General features: G+C 36.7%; 1 protein-coding gene across 5 annotated transcripts in view; it reads right to left on the bottom strand.

Annotated features, from left to right (window-relative positions):
* Window positions 1-15,081, bottom strand: part of GREB1 (growth regulating estrogen receptor binding 1) — an 87,722-nt gene that overhangs the window by 58,998 nt on the left and 13,643 nt on the right. Inside the window, exon 1 of one of the 5 annotated variants that reach the window (XM_085218029.1) lies at window positions 5,696-5,836. The exons of 1 other annotated variant lie outside the window; for it this stretch is intronic. In XM_085218029.1, the coding sequence (XP_085074155.1) occupies window positions 5,696-5,698 (3 nt within the window). In that variant the 5' untranslated portion in view covers window positions 5,699-5,836. Of the gene's footprint in view, window positions 1-3,976; window positions 4,246-5,695; window positions 5,837-15,081 lie in introns of those variants that run through there. 3 more of the 5 variants (XM_085218025.1, XM_085218028.1, XM_085218027.1) reach the window with 3 other exon arrangements.

The following is a 15,081-nucleotide window of genomic DNA, read 5'->3' as shown; positions in this document are numbered from 1 at the left end:
TTTTGCATTTTAAAGCTCCTTTGGCATTACTACTTCAGAATATTATTTCTAAAAGAAATGATAAAAGATAGATAAAAGATTCTAAAGAACCATAATATGGGGTATCAACAGCTGAACAACTACAGGTTTAAATTCAGAACAATATTCATTTCTTTTTGCAGGCAACATGAACAAATTCCTGAGATATCCTTAGCCTGTTTAGATATTTATGATACAGAAGCTGTTCATGTCAGAGTAAAACAGTATAGCAAATGGATACATTTTCCCATTTTGTACAGTCTGCACACTTTTGTAATGACCTAGTAGAATAACTTCTATTTCTTTCTTTCTTTTCTTCTTTTTTTTTTAATAGGAGAATGGTAATAGGTCTACAAGCCCAGTATTATTGCAAAATAATTTCATTGCAATGAAATATTATTTATAGCAAGAGGAAGTTCATAAATTCTTTAAGATGAGGTTTTGTTTGTATGAATCATGGTTTTAAGTATCCAATTCATTATCTATTAATATTTGTCTGGAAGGAGGAAGCATTCTCTAATGAAATTAATAACTTGTTCACAGCTCAGTGTTGGAAAATCGGATAGCTCTCTGAACACAAGTTGGAACAACTTAGTAACACTCAAAATCCATCAATATTTCTAAGGTTAACTAAAGTCCCTATTAGCTCTAACAGTCCCTATAAAATCTATATTAAAATCAACAATCTTCCTAAGAAGGAAGAAATCCTAGGGCATAATTCTAGATGTAACTAAGGAAAGAAAAGTAAATTTGGAAACCCTGAAAAAGTGATTCTCCTCAATAGAAATGACAACCAATAGAAGATATTCCCTATGGCTTCATTTCAGGAATAAGGCTGTGTAATCATGTTTTATTCTTCTCCTTCTGTGATGCTATCTGCAATTATTGACAGTAATTTCTTAATCTTTGGATTTGAAAGAATAAATTGTGTTTAACTTTCTGCATTACCATTCGTCTTGCATAAAAGTGATAATGTGAGCTGAATCTATTCCCACAAATTGTATTAAATTTTTAATTCAGGGAAACCAAAGGAGCCTTTTACAGCTTTCACACCTACAGAAATCAGCAAGACACAGCACAGTGTTTCCTGTCTGTCACGTCCTGTTTTATTATCAAGTCACATAGAGGTTACATCTTTAGAAAAAAATAAAAGGGGCCGGGAACTATTCTGCAAGGCTCTCAGAACGCATACATAGTATCGTAGGTGATGTCTTTACTAATAGCTTAAAATAGGGTTACTTGATCCACATTGCCTTTTGGGCATGGTCATCCTAACTTCCAAAATGTGCCAGGGAATTGCTGGAGAGAACACTAGCACCAGAGAGCCGCTGATATGAGCAAAGACAATGCAAGACTTCTTATTTAAGTACGCAATCTGTTTGTTCACGTACTGTGAAATTATCACTTGTATGACAAATTAAAAACTTCTACAAATGTAGAAAATAGGTGGGCTAATCCAAAATTCTGCAAAATATACAGGTTTCTGGAAGCCAAACCTGTTTTCAAAAAATATTCTGAATATTCTTACTGTCAACTTTAATGAGTTGATACAAATACAGATACGGGAAATGATACAAATACAGACTACGGGAAACATTTAAATACATGTCTTCATTTAAGAACATTTCCAGACCAATATTTTACTACTTACATGATGCTCATCTAAATCTTCATAAAGGTTTTGACTTCGTGGTTAGTCTTACTGATAAGGAGAAAATTTGAAACTTCAAAAAATTGTTGAGAAATGAAATGATCATCGTCTGCTTATCCCAACTCTGTTGGCTAAGTGCAAAGTGAGTAGTACCAGCAGTCACTCTTGGATCTTCTGATTTATAGTCATGTCTGTGAAGTAATTTGTTCCATTGCAGTTAAACTAGTGTATCACTGAAATGTCTCTAGCTGATCACTCTTTCATAGATGAATAAAGTTATGGTTGTTCAGAAGACCATAATCAACCACTGTATTTTAAAGGTAACATTAAAGCTTTAACTTAAACCACCGATATCTTTCCCAGAAATTCCAGCTCTTTTTCTGATACCAGATCTTAGAACTCATATACCTCCTCTGGAATTGTATTAGAAAGGCTATGGGAAGACCAGATCAGATTAAACTTAATGGTTTCCTTTTAATGTTACTTTTGATAGGCAGCTCATGATTAAACACAGAGGCTGTGATTAAGGTTGATGGCAGGTCAGCGAGAACGTAATTCCACCATCTTAATATAGCCAAGAATAATTCCACTAGTTTCCATAAAGAGAATACACCAAAAGAATATTGTGACTCAGACCAATACCACTTTTTTTTTTTTTCTTCTGTTACCTGCTATCTTATTTTGATTTTGAAAATTAGGCTGATCCCAAGCACAGGATTTTTCCTGCATTAGCAGTGAGATGATTTCTTCCAATGATTCATGTTTCCAAGCAACAGGAAACAAGAGTGCTGTTAGAAAGGTGCCAAGCTTTCAGATGCCCTAGGAAGAAGGGAAGAAGACACCAAGCTTTTTTGCAAGATAAGATCCCATGTCAAACTGCTTCTGTTAATCACCAGAATCAGTTCTCTCACTCAATTCAGAAGTTAAAAAAAAGTGAGAGATATCATTATTGTCAGCAGGAAATCACTGCAGACATTAAAACAGATACCTCTGCAATGAAATCAAATATATGCCATTTTCCCCATCTACTGAAAAATCAAGCCCAATTTTTTATCTGCCCTTTGTGCACTCATAGATGTAATGACTGATAACAAAGGGGATGAAAACAGATTGGGACAAATCATTTTCAGTAAAGACACTATTAACTACTTTTTTCCCTTCAGGCAGACAGCAAATCAAACTATTTAATTGATCTTCCTTAATAAAAACTTATTTCACATTCTTTTCATTTATTGGAAAGACAGGAATTTCAGTTTATTTTCTTATTTTAGTGAAATTATTCAACTGCAAACCAACACTCATTACTTTTGAAGAAGAAGAGTTCATTTCTAAGTGAAAATCCTTTACTTTGTGCGGGGAATATAAGCAGTAGTGACTCATGAATGTTTTTTATAGACAAAGGAAAAAAGAATTTACAGACTATGTCTACATGTTTTTAAACTTCTCATACAGATTCAAATTTACTAAATAAAACTCCACTAAACACAGAGCACTCTGACTTGCCATAAAGCCATTAAAATACACAGCAATGCGTCAGGCTTGAAGATCCGGACTCAGGCATGTTAGCAATTTAGAGGGGAAGGAATCTAAACTGTAACAGCCTGCATTGTAGCTTTCTGAGGAAAGAGAAACTCCAAAAACAACCAAATTCCTTTAGTTATTTAAAGATGAAAGGTTGTTTTGATTTTAAGATGTAGTTTAGTCTTCCTTTATGATTACTGAAAACTTAAATATCCTTCACCTTAAAAGCTTGTATGACTATTCTCAAACCCATTGAACTTCTCTAGGAAATTCAGAATAACTTGTTTAAAAATGGCTCTCTATCTATCTTAGCTTATCTTAATAAAGAGAAAAAATACCAAAGTTCAAACTAGTCATAGAAGGAAGTCCTTGGTGAAAAGTCAAACACTCAAATGCTAATCTAATTTCAAGAGAATTATAATCATTAATTGGGACCGATGCCCAAAAAACACCCATGTCTGCAAGAAGAATTCAGAAGAAATCTTAATCAGACTTTGTATAGATGACTGAACACCCATTATTAGCTCGATTCTTAGTAATTTTCACAGGAAATCTATTTTCAGACAATGTTAATATTGATTTTCATGTTCTTGCTTTTTTGATTTCAGGTGAGCCTTCTTTCCATAGCCAATCATGCACGTCATTCCTTAATAAACTGACAGCCAGTCTAACTCACTGAGAGTAAGCATAAATTGGGTGAGTCCAGTGCTGTAATCATGCAGAATAAGCCTGGTCTATGATACGGCAATAAATACATTTAAGCAATGCACTTCATTCAGTAAATACCTTCACATTCCTCTGCAGGAAACAATGTATTCTGATGCAGATTTGTCTGATTTTCCTTTGGGATCTCTTAAACTTTGCAGGTGTTACTGGAGAGAAAATCCCTTATCAGCAGCTCCCAGCATAGCTCAGCCGATATGCTTTACTATTTCTACAGCACAGAACCCTGACCCTATGGCTGGTCAGGCAGCTCTGCCTTGGCTCCCATTCGGCTTTTGTGTGTTGCTTTGATCAGCTCCTGGCTTTGGATGAAAGCAATTCTGTTAGAGACCACCTTCAAACTCTCTTAAAAAAAAAAAAAAAAAAAAAAAAGAATTACATACATAAAACCAATTGAGCCTGTTAAGCAGCAGGAAGAAGCCAAGTAGAGGGAGGAGAAAGGGAGGGGAGGAGGTGCCACAAATCAGTGCTAGGAAATGATGATCAAAGCGGCGAGTGGAAAATTAGTTAAAAATGTTGTACAGGTCTCGGTCATTCCCTTTCCCAGCTCTGTAAGTGCAGAGGGTTTCTCTGTGTTATCCAGGACAGAGACACGACGCTCTTTTCAAGGACTGCCTTACACGCGAGCTCTGTACCAGCAGCACTTCACATCTTAGAGCAAAGCAGTAGGAAACAGATTGGCAAGTCAGAAGGAAGGAGATTATCTTTAAATCTATGCTTTCCAAAGCAAATTCTAAAGAAATCAACAGATGGGATATATTTTACTATTTTTAGCTACAGATGCTAGAGACTATTTTTGAGAACGTTTTCAGAATCTGACATGAAATTACAGTCATCCTCTACTGACTGTAAAGGCTTTCGATCCATCACTTTTATTTTTCCTTAACCTGATCCTAACCTGCTAGGTTCGTTAGGGGAAGCAGTGCAGCAACGTGGGGCAGCACACAAGGAGGGCAGGATGTGCAGTAAAAGCTCTTCAAAGCTGTCTGCTTCAGAACAGCGGAGGCATAGGCAGTCTCTGATCTCTCTCTCTATACATATGGACTGCACAGGTTTAGAGCCTTTACTTTTTTGACAGAGAAAGGCCTCACTGGTTGATGTAGAAATTCTCACTGATTTCTTCTGACTACAATAAAACTCTCATAATTTCTACACAACAAAGATGAACAGATATACAATGGAAATAGGCTAAAATGCATATAGCCATCTCTGGGGTTATGATAAAAGACAGCAAATACTTCTTTACGTAAATTAATTACATTGGAAAATCAAACTCAGCATCAAGGTTTACTCAGTCAGGAGATCAAAGTGCACTGCATGTTGAAAACACATTAAGTAAGAAAAATTAATAAACAAAAATATGCAATCCAAAAACCTTAATCAAACATCTTCAGTTAAAGAACCACTACAAAGCTCAAGTTTCATCCTTTTAGGAAAGTGAACTTAGTAGTTTGAGATCTAAACTGATTACTTTAAGGGATTAAAAATTATTGTTTTCTGTATTTTTAAAAATACCTCAGAGTTATTCTGAGGAGAGCTCTCTCACCCCAGAAAACAGCAAATGAGTGACTGTGCAGTCAGGACACCATCTGTCGACAAATGCACATACTTACAACATGGAAATTAGATGTTATAAAATATCTCTGAACTATACAACATTTCAATAGCCACAAATATAAGCAACTGTGAGTCTATCTGTCATCTTATGTTATAGGAATTTTTTCATTAAGCAGTATTTTTCAGCATGGAAGTACTAGCCTGGTAATGAAAAGCACACTGTACCATAATGAAAGCATGAGCTCCTCAGGATCATCCAGTGAGCTACTCCCAAAGTTTCATATTCTGGTTGCACTGCTGAACATCTTACATCCAACGTAACTGTCAGTGATTATATCTTTATGGCGTTTTCCTTCTTTTGATTTAGAATAGTCTGCTGCTTGAAGAATTGGTTAGGACACTTAACACTCCTGAGTCAGCACTGTACGCAACCACCGAACAACTCAGTCGGGTCATCGTGACACAAACACTCTCCTGTGACAGTAGAACACAGGAAGGTTTCAAAGCTATCTATTCTGCAGCTACAGCAAAAACAAAGCAATTAGACCACAGTATAACCTGGCAAGCTGTTCTCTAATTTGTGTGCTGGCTATACTAAATGATAAATGGTCTGACTTTATGTCTTATTAATACAGAAGTGCTGTGCTGGGTCATGGTGCTCCTGTCCGGGCACATATCAATCTGTCAATCTGAAGCATTATTAACGTCAACAGTTTTGTTACAGGTTTTGGAAGGGCTGAAGGTTATTTTTTAAAAAAAAATTAGGAGAGCCTTTTGCATTATGTTGATAACAAAAGCACTAAAGAAATCGTAATGTGTATACTGTGGATACTTCATTCTGAACTTTCTGAACATTCAGAACTAAAAATTAACAGAAATTACCTATGTAGCAACATTACCTTTCTGTTGGTACTATGCCTCTAATCTTCTGAATAAAAGCATAGGAAATCAAAACAAAATTTGAGAGACTGTGTTCAGTATACTACTGCATACACAAAGGAACAGCTATTGCACCATGCACAAAAACTACGTCTCTTAAAGATGTCCAGTGATGTCTGGCTTCCTATTAGCAATGCACAAATGTGAACCTTACATATATTAACCTCATCAGATGACACTTAAAAGACTGCATTGCCAAAGTTTAGAGAAATACAAAGAGAGAACAAACACTGCAAGAAATACACGTGCATGAGTATGAACGCACATCATTTTTGGAAGAGTTTCTTTTAGTAATTTACCAGGTCAACAATAACACAAGCCATAAAATACGTATTTGTATCTTGATTAATGCCAGCCAGACATTCTTGCTCCATAACTGTAGTGCAGTCATGAACCAGATTTCTCTAGGGTACTGCATAAGGTGCTGCCTAAAACGAAGTCTAAAGTGTCTATCTCTCTACAGCTTTCCTTTGGGCTGGAAGCACCACACCACTCAAAGAATATTAATAAAGGCCAGAAGTAGAAGAAAAATAAGTTATTCTAGAATTCAGTGGTGGAATGCAGAATGTAAAAGCAGCCTACCTGCTCGATATAGGCACAGAATAGAAGTTCCAGGGGAGAAATATAAAGAGTAAGCAAGAACAGAAGGGTCTGTTGTATTTGATTAGTACCACAGCAGGAATGCCAGGAGTGCCTGATGAGCATGGAGATTATGTATGAGAGATACAGAGTCATTGAGAGTTGGTCTGTATGCAGCTGCTGATGTTAATGTATGTCAAAAGATTGTGTTTGTCTGCCTAAATGAAGTGCTAAATCTGTGTGAAATGAGTCAGTAATTTAAGTGATGAATTGACAGAACAGTTAGGGAAGAGCTAATCATCTAGTTATCCACCAGAAAGGTATACTTTTATAGAAGAAAAGCAAGCAAAGATTACTTGTCTGATTTGCCCTACTGCTTTAGCAGGGTAAAATGGAGACTGCCCCTCCAAAATACCCAATAACTTACTATTTGATGCATTCTGTGTGCAGAATATATACAAAAGAACTAAAACATGGCCCTGCGAAGCAGAACAACTGATTTAATTGAAAGACAACTACTTTTCTTCTTAAAATGTTTTTAAAATTGTTGCAAGTATAACTGCTTTTTCTGCTTTGCCAGAACTGTTAAAATGTGTTCAAAATCGTACATAGAAGTTTCTTTACGTGTAGACTGGAAATACCTGTTGGGTTGAACTTTTCATGTAGTCCAGGATGGTGTCCTCCAGAGATATGTGGAATGCTTCTTAGTTTTGTACTTTTGGATGTGTACAAAAGGAGATGTTTAAAATCATCTAGAAATACAGAGTGTGATTCAGCTTCCTAACCATAGGAATATTCTAGCTTTGAAACTAAGTTTGAACTGCCTTGATTGGATTCTGGCAGAGGTCTGAGGCAGGTCATCAGTCATATCCAACCGTGAACATCTTAGGTAAACCACAGAACCTCAAATGAAACTGGATAACTACTTAGGCAGTGGAATCGGTCCACAGATATGCATCGGTTCACTAGGCAAAATTTTCCACTATTCAATAAGATCAATGGAGCAGTTATTCAGTTGAACAACCACTACTGTTTATTTACTTCAGCATTAGCTATATCACTCATCTGGCTCCACTGATCACATTGACTGTAGGTCCATTCCTAATAAGAGCTGCAGCTGTAGATGTCTACACGAAGACCTCTATATTTGGGAGTTTTGAGATTCAATTCAGTTGCCCACATGTAGATCTTTTGTGGCCTCAGATATGCTTTGACAGGGGATGTAAGACACCTTTGTGGATCCCACTAACATCATGTAAGATCTTCAGGAAACCAAACTAACCAAAAGACCTGCTGGCAACTCAAATGTCTAAAGAAGCATGTAAACAAGAAACTGTATCAGATACTTTATCTCAAATTTATTCCCATACTCAACGGCAAAACAAATGGCAAGAATGTGGATACATTTACATTGGCAAATGACTCAGATTCCAGTTTGCTCCTGGTATCTGATCACCTGACTTCTCATACTGCATATATATTAGTTGACATCCAGGCATTTTACATTATGTTTCAGTTCTGCAAATAAATAAAAGCACTCCTTTCTCATGGACAAGATTATGTAAATTTTTCTGCCATCGTCCTACACAGTCCTCTTCAACAGTTTCCAAAAAAAAAAAAATAAAAAAAATTGGTACCTTTACTCACCTGCTCTCACTCCATGTTCCACGGCATGCAATACATGCCATGCTGTAAGACCATAGAAGAATGGAATGGCTTGAGTTGGAAGGGACCTTAAAGATCATTCAATTCCAACCACCTGCCATGGGCAATGTTGCCAACCGCTAGATTAGGTTGCCCAGGGCCCCATCCAAACTGGCCATGAGCACATCTAGGGATGGAGCATTCTAACTTCTCTGGACATCTGAGAACTGTTCCAGTACCTCACCATTCTCATAGTGAAGAATTTATTCCAAAATCTAATATAAATCTACCTTCTTTTAGTTTAAAACCATTCCCCCTTGTCCTATCCTGATAGATTCCCTCCCCACCTTTCCTGTAGACTTCCCTTCAGGAACAAGGAAGACTGTGAGGTCTCCCTGGAGCCTTGTCTTCTGCAGGCTGAACAACTCCAACTCTTTCAGCCTGTCTCCTAAGGAGAAGCGCTGCAGCACTTTCATCATATTCAGGGCCCTACTCTGGACTAGCTCCAACAAGTTCATGTCTTTTTTCTGCTCAAGACCCCAAAGCTGAATGCAGTAGTCCATTGAAGAGTCTCACGAGAGCTGAGTAGGTGGGGAGAATCAATTTCCATGGCCTATTGGCCCCAGTTCTTTTGATACAGCCCAAGATAGGGTTGACTTTCTGGGTTGCAAATGTATATTGTCAGTTTATACTCATTTTTTCATCCACTAGTACCCCCAAGTCTTTCTCAACAGAGCTGCTCTTAATTCACTCATTGTAAAGCCTACTTCCCTGTTGGGGATGGCCCTGATCCAGGTACAGAACCTTGCGTTTGACCTTCCTGACCTTCGTGAGGCTTCCATGGGCCCACCTCTCAAGCTTGTCAAGGTCCCTCTAAGTGGCATCCTTTCATTTGAGCATGTCAAGCTGACCATTCCTGCTAGATGTAAAGGATACTTTATAATAGTTTGCTGTCTGAACTGAAGTGCACTTCTTGCCACACATATGCACAAAAACTGTCTCAGAGGCATAGAAGTCATGTGAAGGTCACAGCAGACATGAGACTAGTCAGTTCATTCTGAAAAATACTACTTTGAGCAAAGTGGGAAAGACTCACTGCATGGTATGACCCATGGGCTATGTTGACCTGGGCAGCTGCATGTCCACAAAGGTATCACTGGGTTCTCCCAGAGTTGCAAGAGCTGACTGGGATTCAGCACATTTCAGTTTGGAAAATTCTGTATAAATTTTTCTAAATGTTTTCACCCACATTTTTATTTTTGTCATTGTTCTGTGACCCTAATGTCCTTCCACTGATTGGATATATGCTGGGGATGACATCACTTCTCTAATGCATGGAGTACAGTTACATACATGATTGTGAGCTACCCCAATAGCGTTGCCAAAAAAATCATGTCAGGAAACCACACTTCATTTTTTGTAGATATTAAAAAAAAAAACCCATGATTTATATAAAAAAAAAAGAAACTGAAGAGAACAGCAAAATAACATGCAGGATCTACTGTGAAATAGTTAACAAACGTGAAGTAAACTGGGAAAGCAAGTATAGTGAACTACTTTCTACTTATGAAGTGAGAGGGTAGGCAGAACGGAATGTTTTAAAGAACCTAAGAACCTTATTAAATACTGCTTTGTATGTAAAGTCATAATAGTATTTCCTATATAAATATTCTTCCCATCACTGAACTGACAAGGATCCTAATCATGATAGTACATTTTCTAAAATCTCTAAGGAAAAAAAAAAAAATGTTATTAAAGAGTAAAACAAAAGGCCAATTAGGTGTTATCAATACTTCAATAATGAGTGAGAAGAAAAAAAAAATAACGAAGGGCAATAAACACTTGCCAATAAAACAAGAGAAACCAATAAATCGCTATCTCTTGCTAATTCCTCCTCAAACATCCACTGCACAGAACTTCAGAACTGAAAAATTAAAATAAACAGGGTCACGCTGACCCTAAGGCAAGCAACAGTCTTAATTACTGCACCAGACAACGATGAATCATGCCTAAGCAAACCTCCCATTCCTTTTCAATAGAATGCATTATTAATCTGACACACTGTTATATGGCAGGTAAAATCTCTGCCAGAAAAAGCCTTACTCTTCTCAGTGCACAAGGGGAACATTTCAGAATGTCACAACTGCTTCCTCACCACTCTTACAAGTAAAAGAAACTGTTGCTGCTTTTGTATCTCACTCACATTTCATTCTAACTCGTGCACCTCACAGAAGTGCTATTTGTTCAGTCATGCTGTACCTGCGTAAAAATCTTAAACAAATGTTCAAAGACTATTTCTTAAAAACTTAAAGATACAGCCTGACTGGTGCTTTTGTAGCTATTAACAGTTCTAACTGTTCACAACACTTCCTTCAGAGCATTCCTTCATCCCTTGAAATTGTCATCCTGGGGAAAAAGAAACCTTAGAAACTCCTGGCTGAGTAACATCCACTTGAGTACTCAGAAAAACACCTCTGAAGAGCACTCAACTTTCTTCACTGTCCTTGTGAAAGACTTCATATATCAGACCATGTGATGCAGGACTCTGGATAGTATGTTGGGTCAGGAGACAAGATGTGGCACCATCTCACAGCTGGGGAACAGGCACATTACATTCTGTTGCCAGTACAAAGTAAAATTAAATGAAATCTTCTGATACACTTCTGTTCATTGTTTAACTTCAAAGATAGCGATGCTGCTATTTCACTCCAAATTATTACAGTTATTACACAATTTCCATTACCATTTTCATAGAAACATACAATATCTAAGGTTGGAAAAAACCTCCAAGATCATGTAGTTCAATCACCGACCTACCACCAATATTTCCCCACTAAACCATGTCCTTAGTACCACATCTAAATGTTTCTTGAAAACCTCCAGGGATAATTCCACCACCTCCCTGGACAGCCCATTCCAGTGCCTGACCACTCCTTGGGAGAAGAAATTTTTCCTAATACCCAACCCAAACCTCCCATGGTGCAACTGAAGGCCATTTCCTCTCATCCTATTGCTATTTACATGATAAAGAGGCCAACTCCTACCTGGCCACAACATTCTGGGCAGTTGTAGAAAGACATAAGGTCTCCCTCAGCCTCCTTTTCTCCCAACTGAACAATCCCAGTTCCCTCAGCTTCTTCTCCTTGTAAGATTTGTGCTCCAGACATCTCACCAACTCCATGTTTTGTACCTACTTCCAATCTACCATATTCTCCCCATTCTTATATACACTTGGGCAGATATCAGGTCTATGTGTACCAATGGATGGTTTCATTTCAAAGTCAATAAATTAGAAAGGAATATATGTCACTGCTTCCAATTAAAACAAATATACAGTACACAACTTTCTATCTGATCCACTTACTTTAATTACCAGGAATCATTCAAATTTTGATCTCTTTAGCTTACCATGGTTTTAGATATATTTTACTTAACTCCCTCATCTGGTAACTTCTACTCAAAAATGACACAAGAGAGCTTAGTGTTGCATTTTAGGTGCATCAATTGATAATATTCCAAATGGTAAAATTCTCAGACTTACTTAAATAAAAATTGTGCCATCTTAGTTTTGAGAAGTACTATAATCTCCATTTTTTCTTTCTTCTTTCAAATCACAACTTCTGTATCATAATTCTTGAACACTTCCATGTTTACTAACTCCCTAGTAGAACCACAGAGTATGCCTTTTCTCCATTTTACTGATGGGAAGTTACAGTCTGAAGTGATTTTGGCATAGTGCCCATAATCACCTGAGTCCCTAGTTACAACTGAAAAACCCACAACAGGTAAATTCATCTAAATGCTTCTAAAAGACTTAGTTCAAATATTTCAAAGTTACATAAGAACTGTGACAGATCTTAGATCTGAGTGCACTTTTCCTACAATAGCTTTTTGTGCTGGATCACTATTTGTTCTTGCACTTATTAAACATTTAGCTATTTACTTTAAATTCCTGGTAGATGTGTGGACTTTGGAAGGCAGGGAGGAGATGATCTTTAAATTTTCTACAGTACTACATCCTCAGAATTTGTCAAAAAAACAGTTCTGGAGTCAAACCCACCTGGATGATAATGAATTTGACAGATGTGTGATTTCAGATATTTTGTTGAAAGCGATGTTAAAATCCTTGATAATTTTTTACGTCATAATACAGAAAAGAAGCTGTAGCTGAAGAGAGCATCGTTATTATGACATTTACACCCTATTTGAAATTTTTGGGTTGTTCAGGTTGAAAAGGATATCATTATAGCACAACACAAACATCAAAAATATTAGTAGGAGAGGAGAAATATAGATCTATAACAAATACAATGCAAATTACAAATAGCAATTATTTTTTGCCATAAAAATCTTAAAACAGCCTAATGGCAGTTATATACCTCATAACAACAACCACACTCCTTCTGTCAAGTACAAATGCACGTTATATAATCCTAATGAATATGGTATTTAAATTTGTAACTATAATCTTTCAAGAAAACTGCTATTAAGAATGATATATTTGTATCAGAAATTATATTCTCAATATACTCCTGTAGTAAAAAAATTACCTAGAATGTCAAGTTCCTCAAGGAGAAAAGCAACCTCAGTAGTGCTCATTATTGAGTAATAACTCAATAATAAGTGATCTTATTAGTAAATTCTAACTGAATTTTATTTTTATTTTTCATTAGCAAACAAACAATCAAGCAACAACAACAAAAGCAAATCAGATTTTAAGAGTTAAGAGGAAAGGAGCTGAAAGGAAGACAGAAAATGTTACTGTGCTACCAGATAAACCCATAATCTTATACACCGTGTGCACTTCAGGCTCATTTTGTCAAAAAGGACATAGTAAAACTTGAAAAGACTCAGTAAAATACAAGAAGGGACACAAAAAGAATTAGCAGGCTTCAATGGACTGGGATCCTTCAGAATATAAAAAAGCTGACTGAGAGGCATCTACTAGAACAAAATCATAACTTGCACATCAAGGGCACACAAGGAGTGATTGCTTACTCTAGCTCCCAGTGCAAAATGTAAGATGCTTTCTCATTTGTATATTTTTAGTGCCATTATTTCAGTTAGTTGAGAGTTCTTGGCATTTTTTAAATAACCTAGGCATTGCTCCCACGTTTTAATCTAACTCACTGTACTTCACTCCTGCAGAAGAAAACAGACTTTCATGATCAAGAAAGTCAAAAGAGAACAGAGTTCATGTGATTGAGAATAGAATGCAGTAGCACTCTGAACAGACAGCATGAACAGTACAAAATGGTATTTCTAAAACATCACAACTGGACATATTGTACCAAACAATATGTTAGGAATAGGAACAAGCTGTTATGTAACAGCAAAATTCTTGCCTTTAAGGGCTCACTCTTCATATCTCCAAGCATCCATTTATCCTGTAATTTGTGTAAGAGCAAAATTCTTTGCTTTAAGGGCTGACTGTCTCATATTTGCCAGATCCATTTTCCTTTAATTATGCACCAGGGATATTTTACACACACACATTACTTGCCTAATAGCAGTAAAAAAAAAAAAAAAAAAAAAAAAAAAAAAAAAAAAAACCTTATAAAGACTTCATCCTAGATATTTGATAAAGGCTCTTTCAGAAAAATATAGCTTAGTGTTATGTAATTTATCTACCCTCCAGGAGGCATCTACCTCCCATGTCTTTGTCAACATACATCTGACATGGGAGGCTTAAGAGCATCCTAATTTGTTATAACCCATCCTAATATATAAATGTTACATAAACACTACTACACCACTTTCAGGAAACAGCTCCACAGTAAAGCTTAACTTTTGAAGAATAAGAAAAAATAATTTCATTAAGTGCACCAGAACAATAGCTCTATGATAGAATATGGTATGTTCCAAATACAAAGTACTCTAAAGAATTTACCCTCTGTAGGGGAACATCTCCCTAAGTACCAAGGAACAATCATTAACTTGCTGCTTGCCTACAAGGTATCTAAGACTCAGGAACATGATCTCTGGCTAAAGAGAAGTATAAGTCAAGCCCACGAGGGGCCCATGTCACTTTCAGACAGAAATATTATCTTTCTTCCTTGTCTTTTGTGTCAAAAGCTGTGAAGAAGGGAGAAATAATTAGTATACACAATTACAAACCTACCCCTATTAGAATTCTGCTGTTCACTTAAAACTTAGCACATGGAAATACTGGAGCTGTATCATATATAAGGTCCTCCAGGCTCACCACCCTGCTTCCCACTGTGGCTTCAGGTAGCTTTCAGGAAGGAGCACAAGAAAGGAAGGCTTTTTTGGCCGTCACCTGATCTGAAGTGCAGTTTATAGCTGCATCCTGATGGTTAACTGGTACTCACAGATGTTTCTTCTATGAATTTGTCTAATTACTTTCAGAAACTCTTCAAGCATTTGACTTTTTTTTTTTTTTGACATAAGTTATCAGCAAGTTTTACAATATTTTCACATTATCAAAG

The sequence above is a fragment of the Meleagris gallopavo genome, chromosome 2 (genome assembly GCF_905368555.1).
Source record: "Meleagris gallopavo chromosome 2, MGAL_WU_HG_1.1, whole genome shotgun sequence".
NCBI lineage: Eukaryota > Metazoa > Chordata > Aves > Galliformes > Phasianidae > Meleagris > Meleagris gallopavo.
This window is presented reverse-complemented; position numbering and strand designations above follow the sequence as displayed.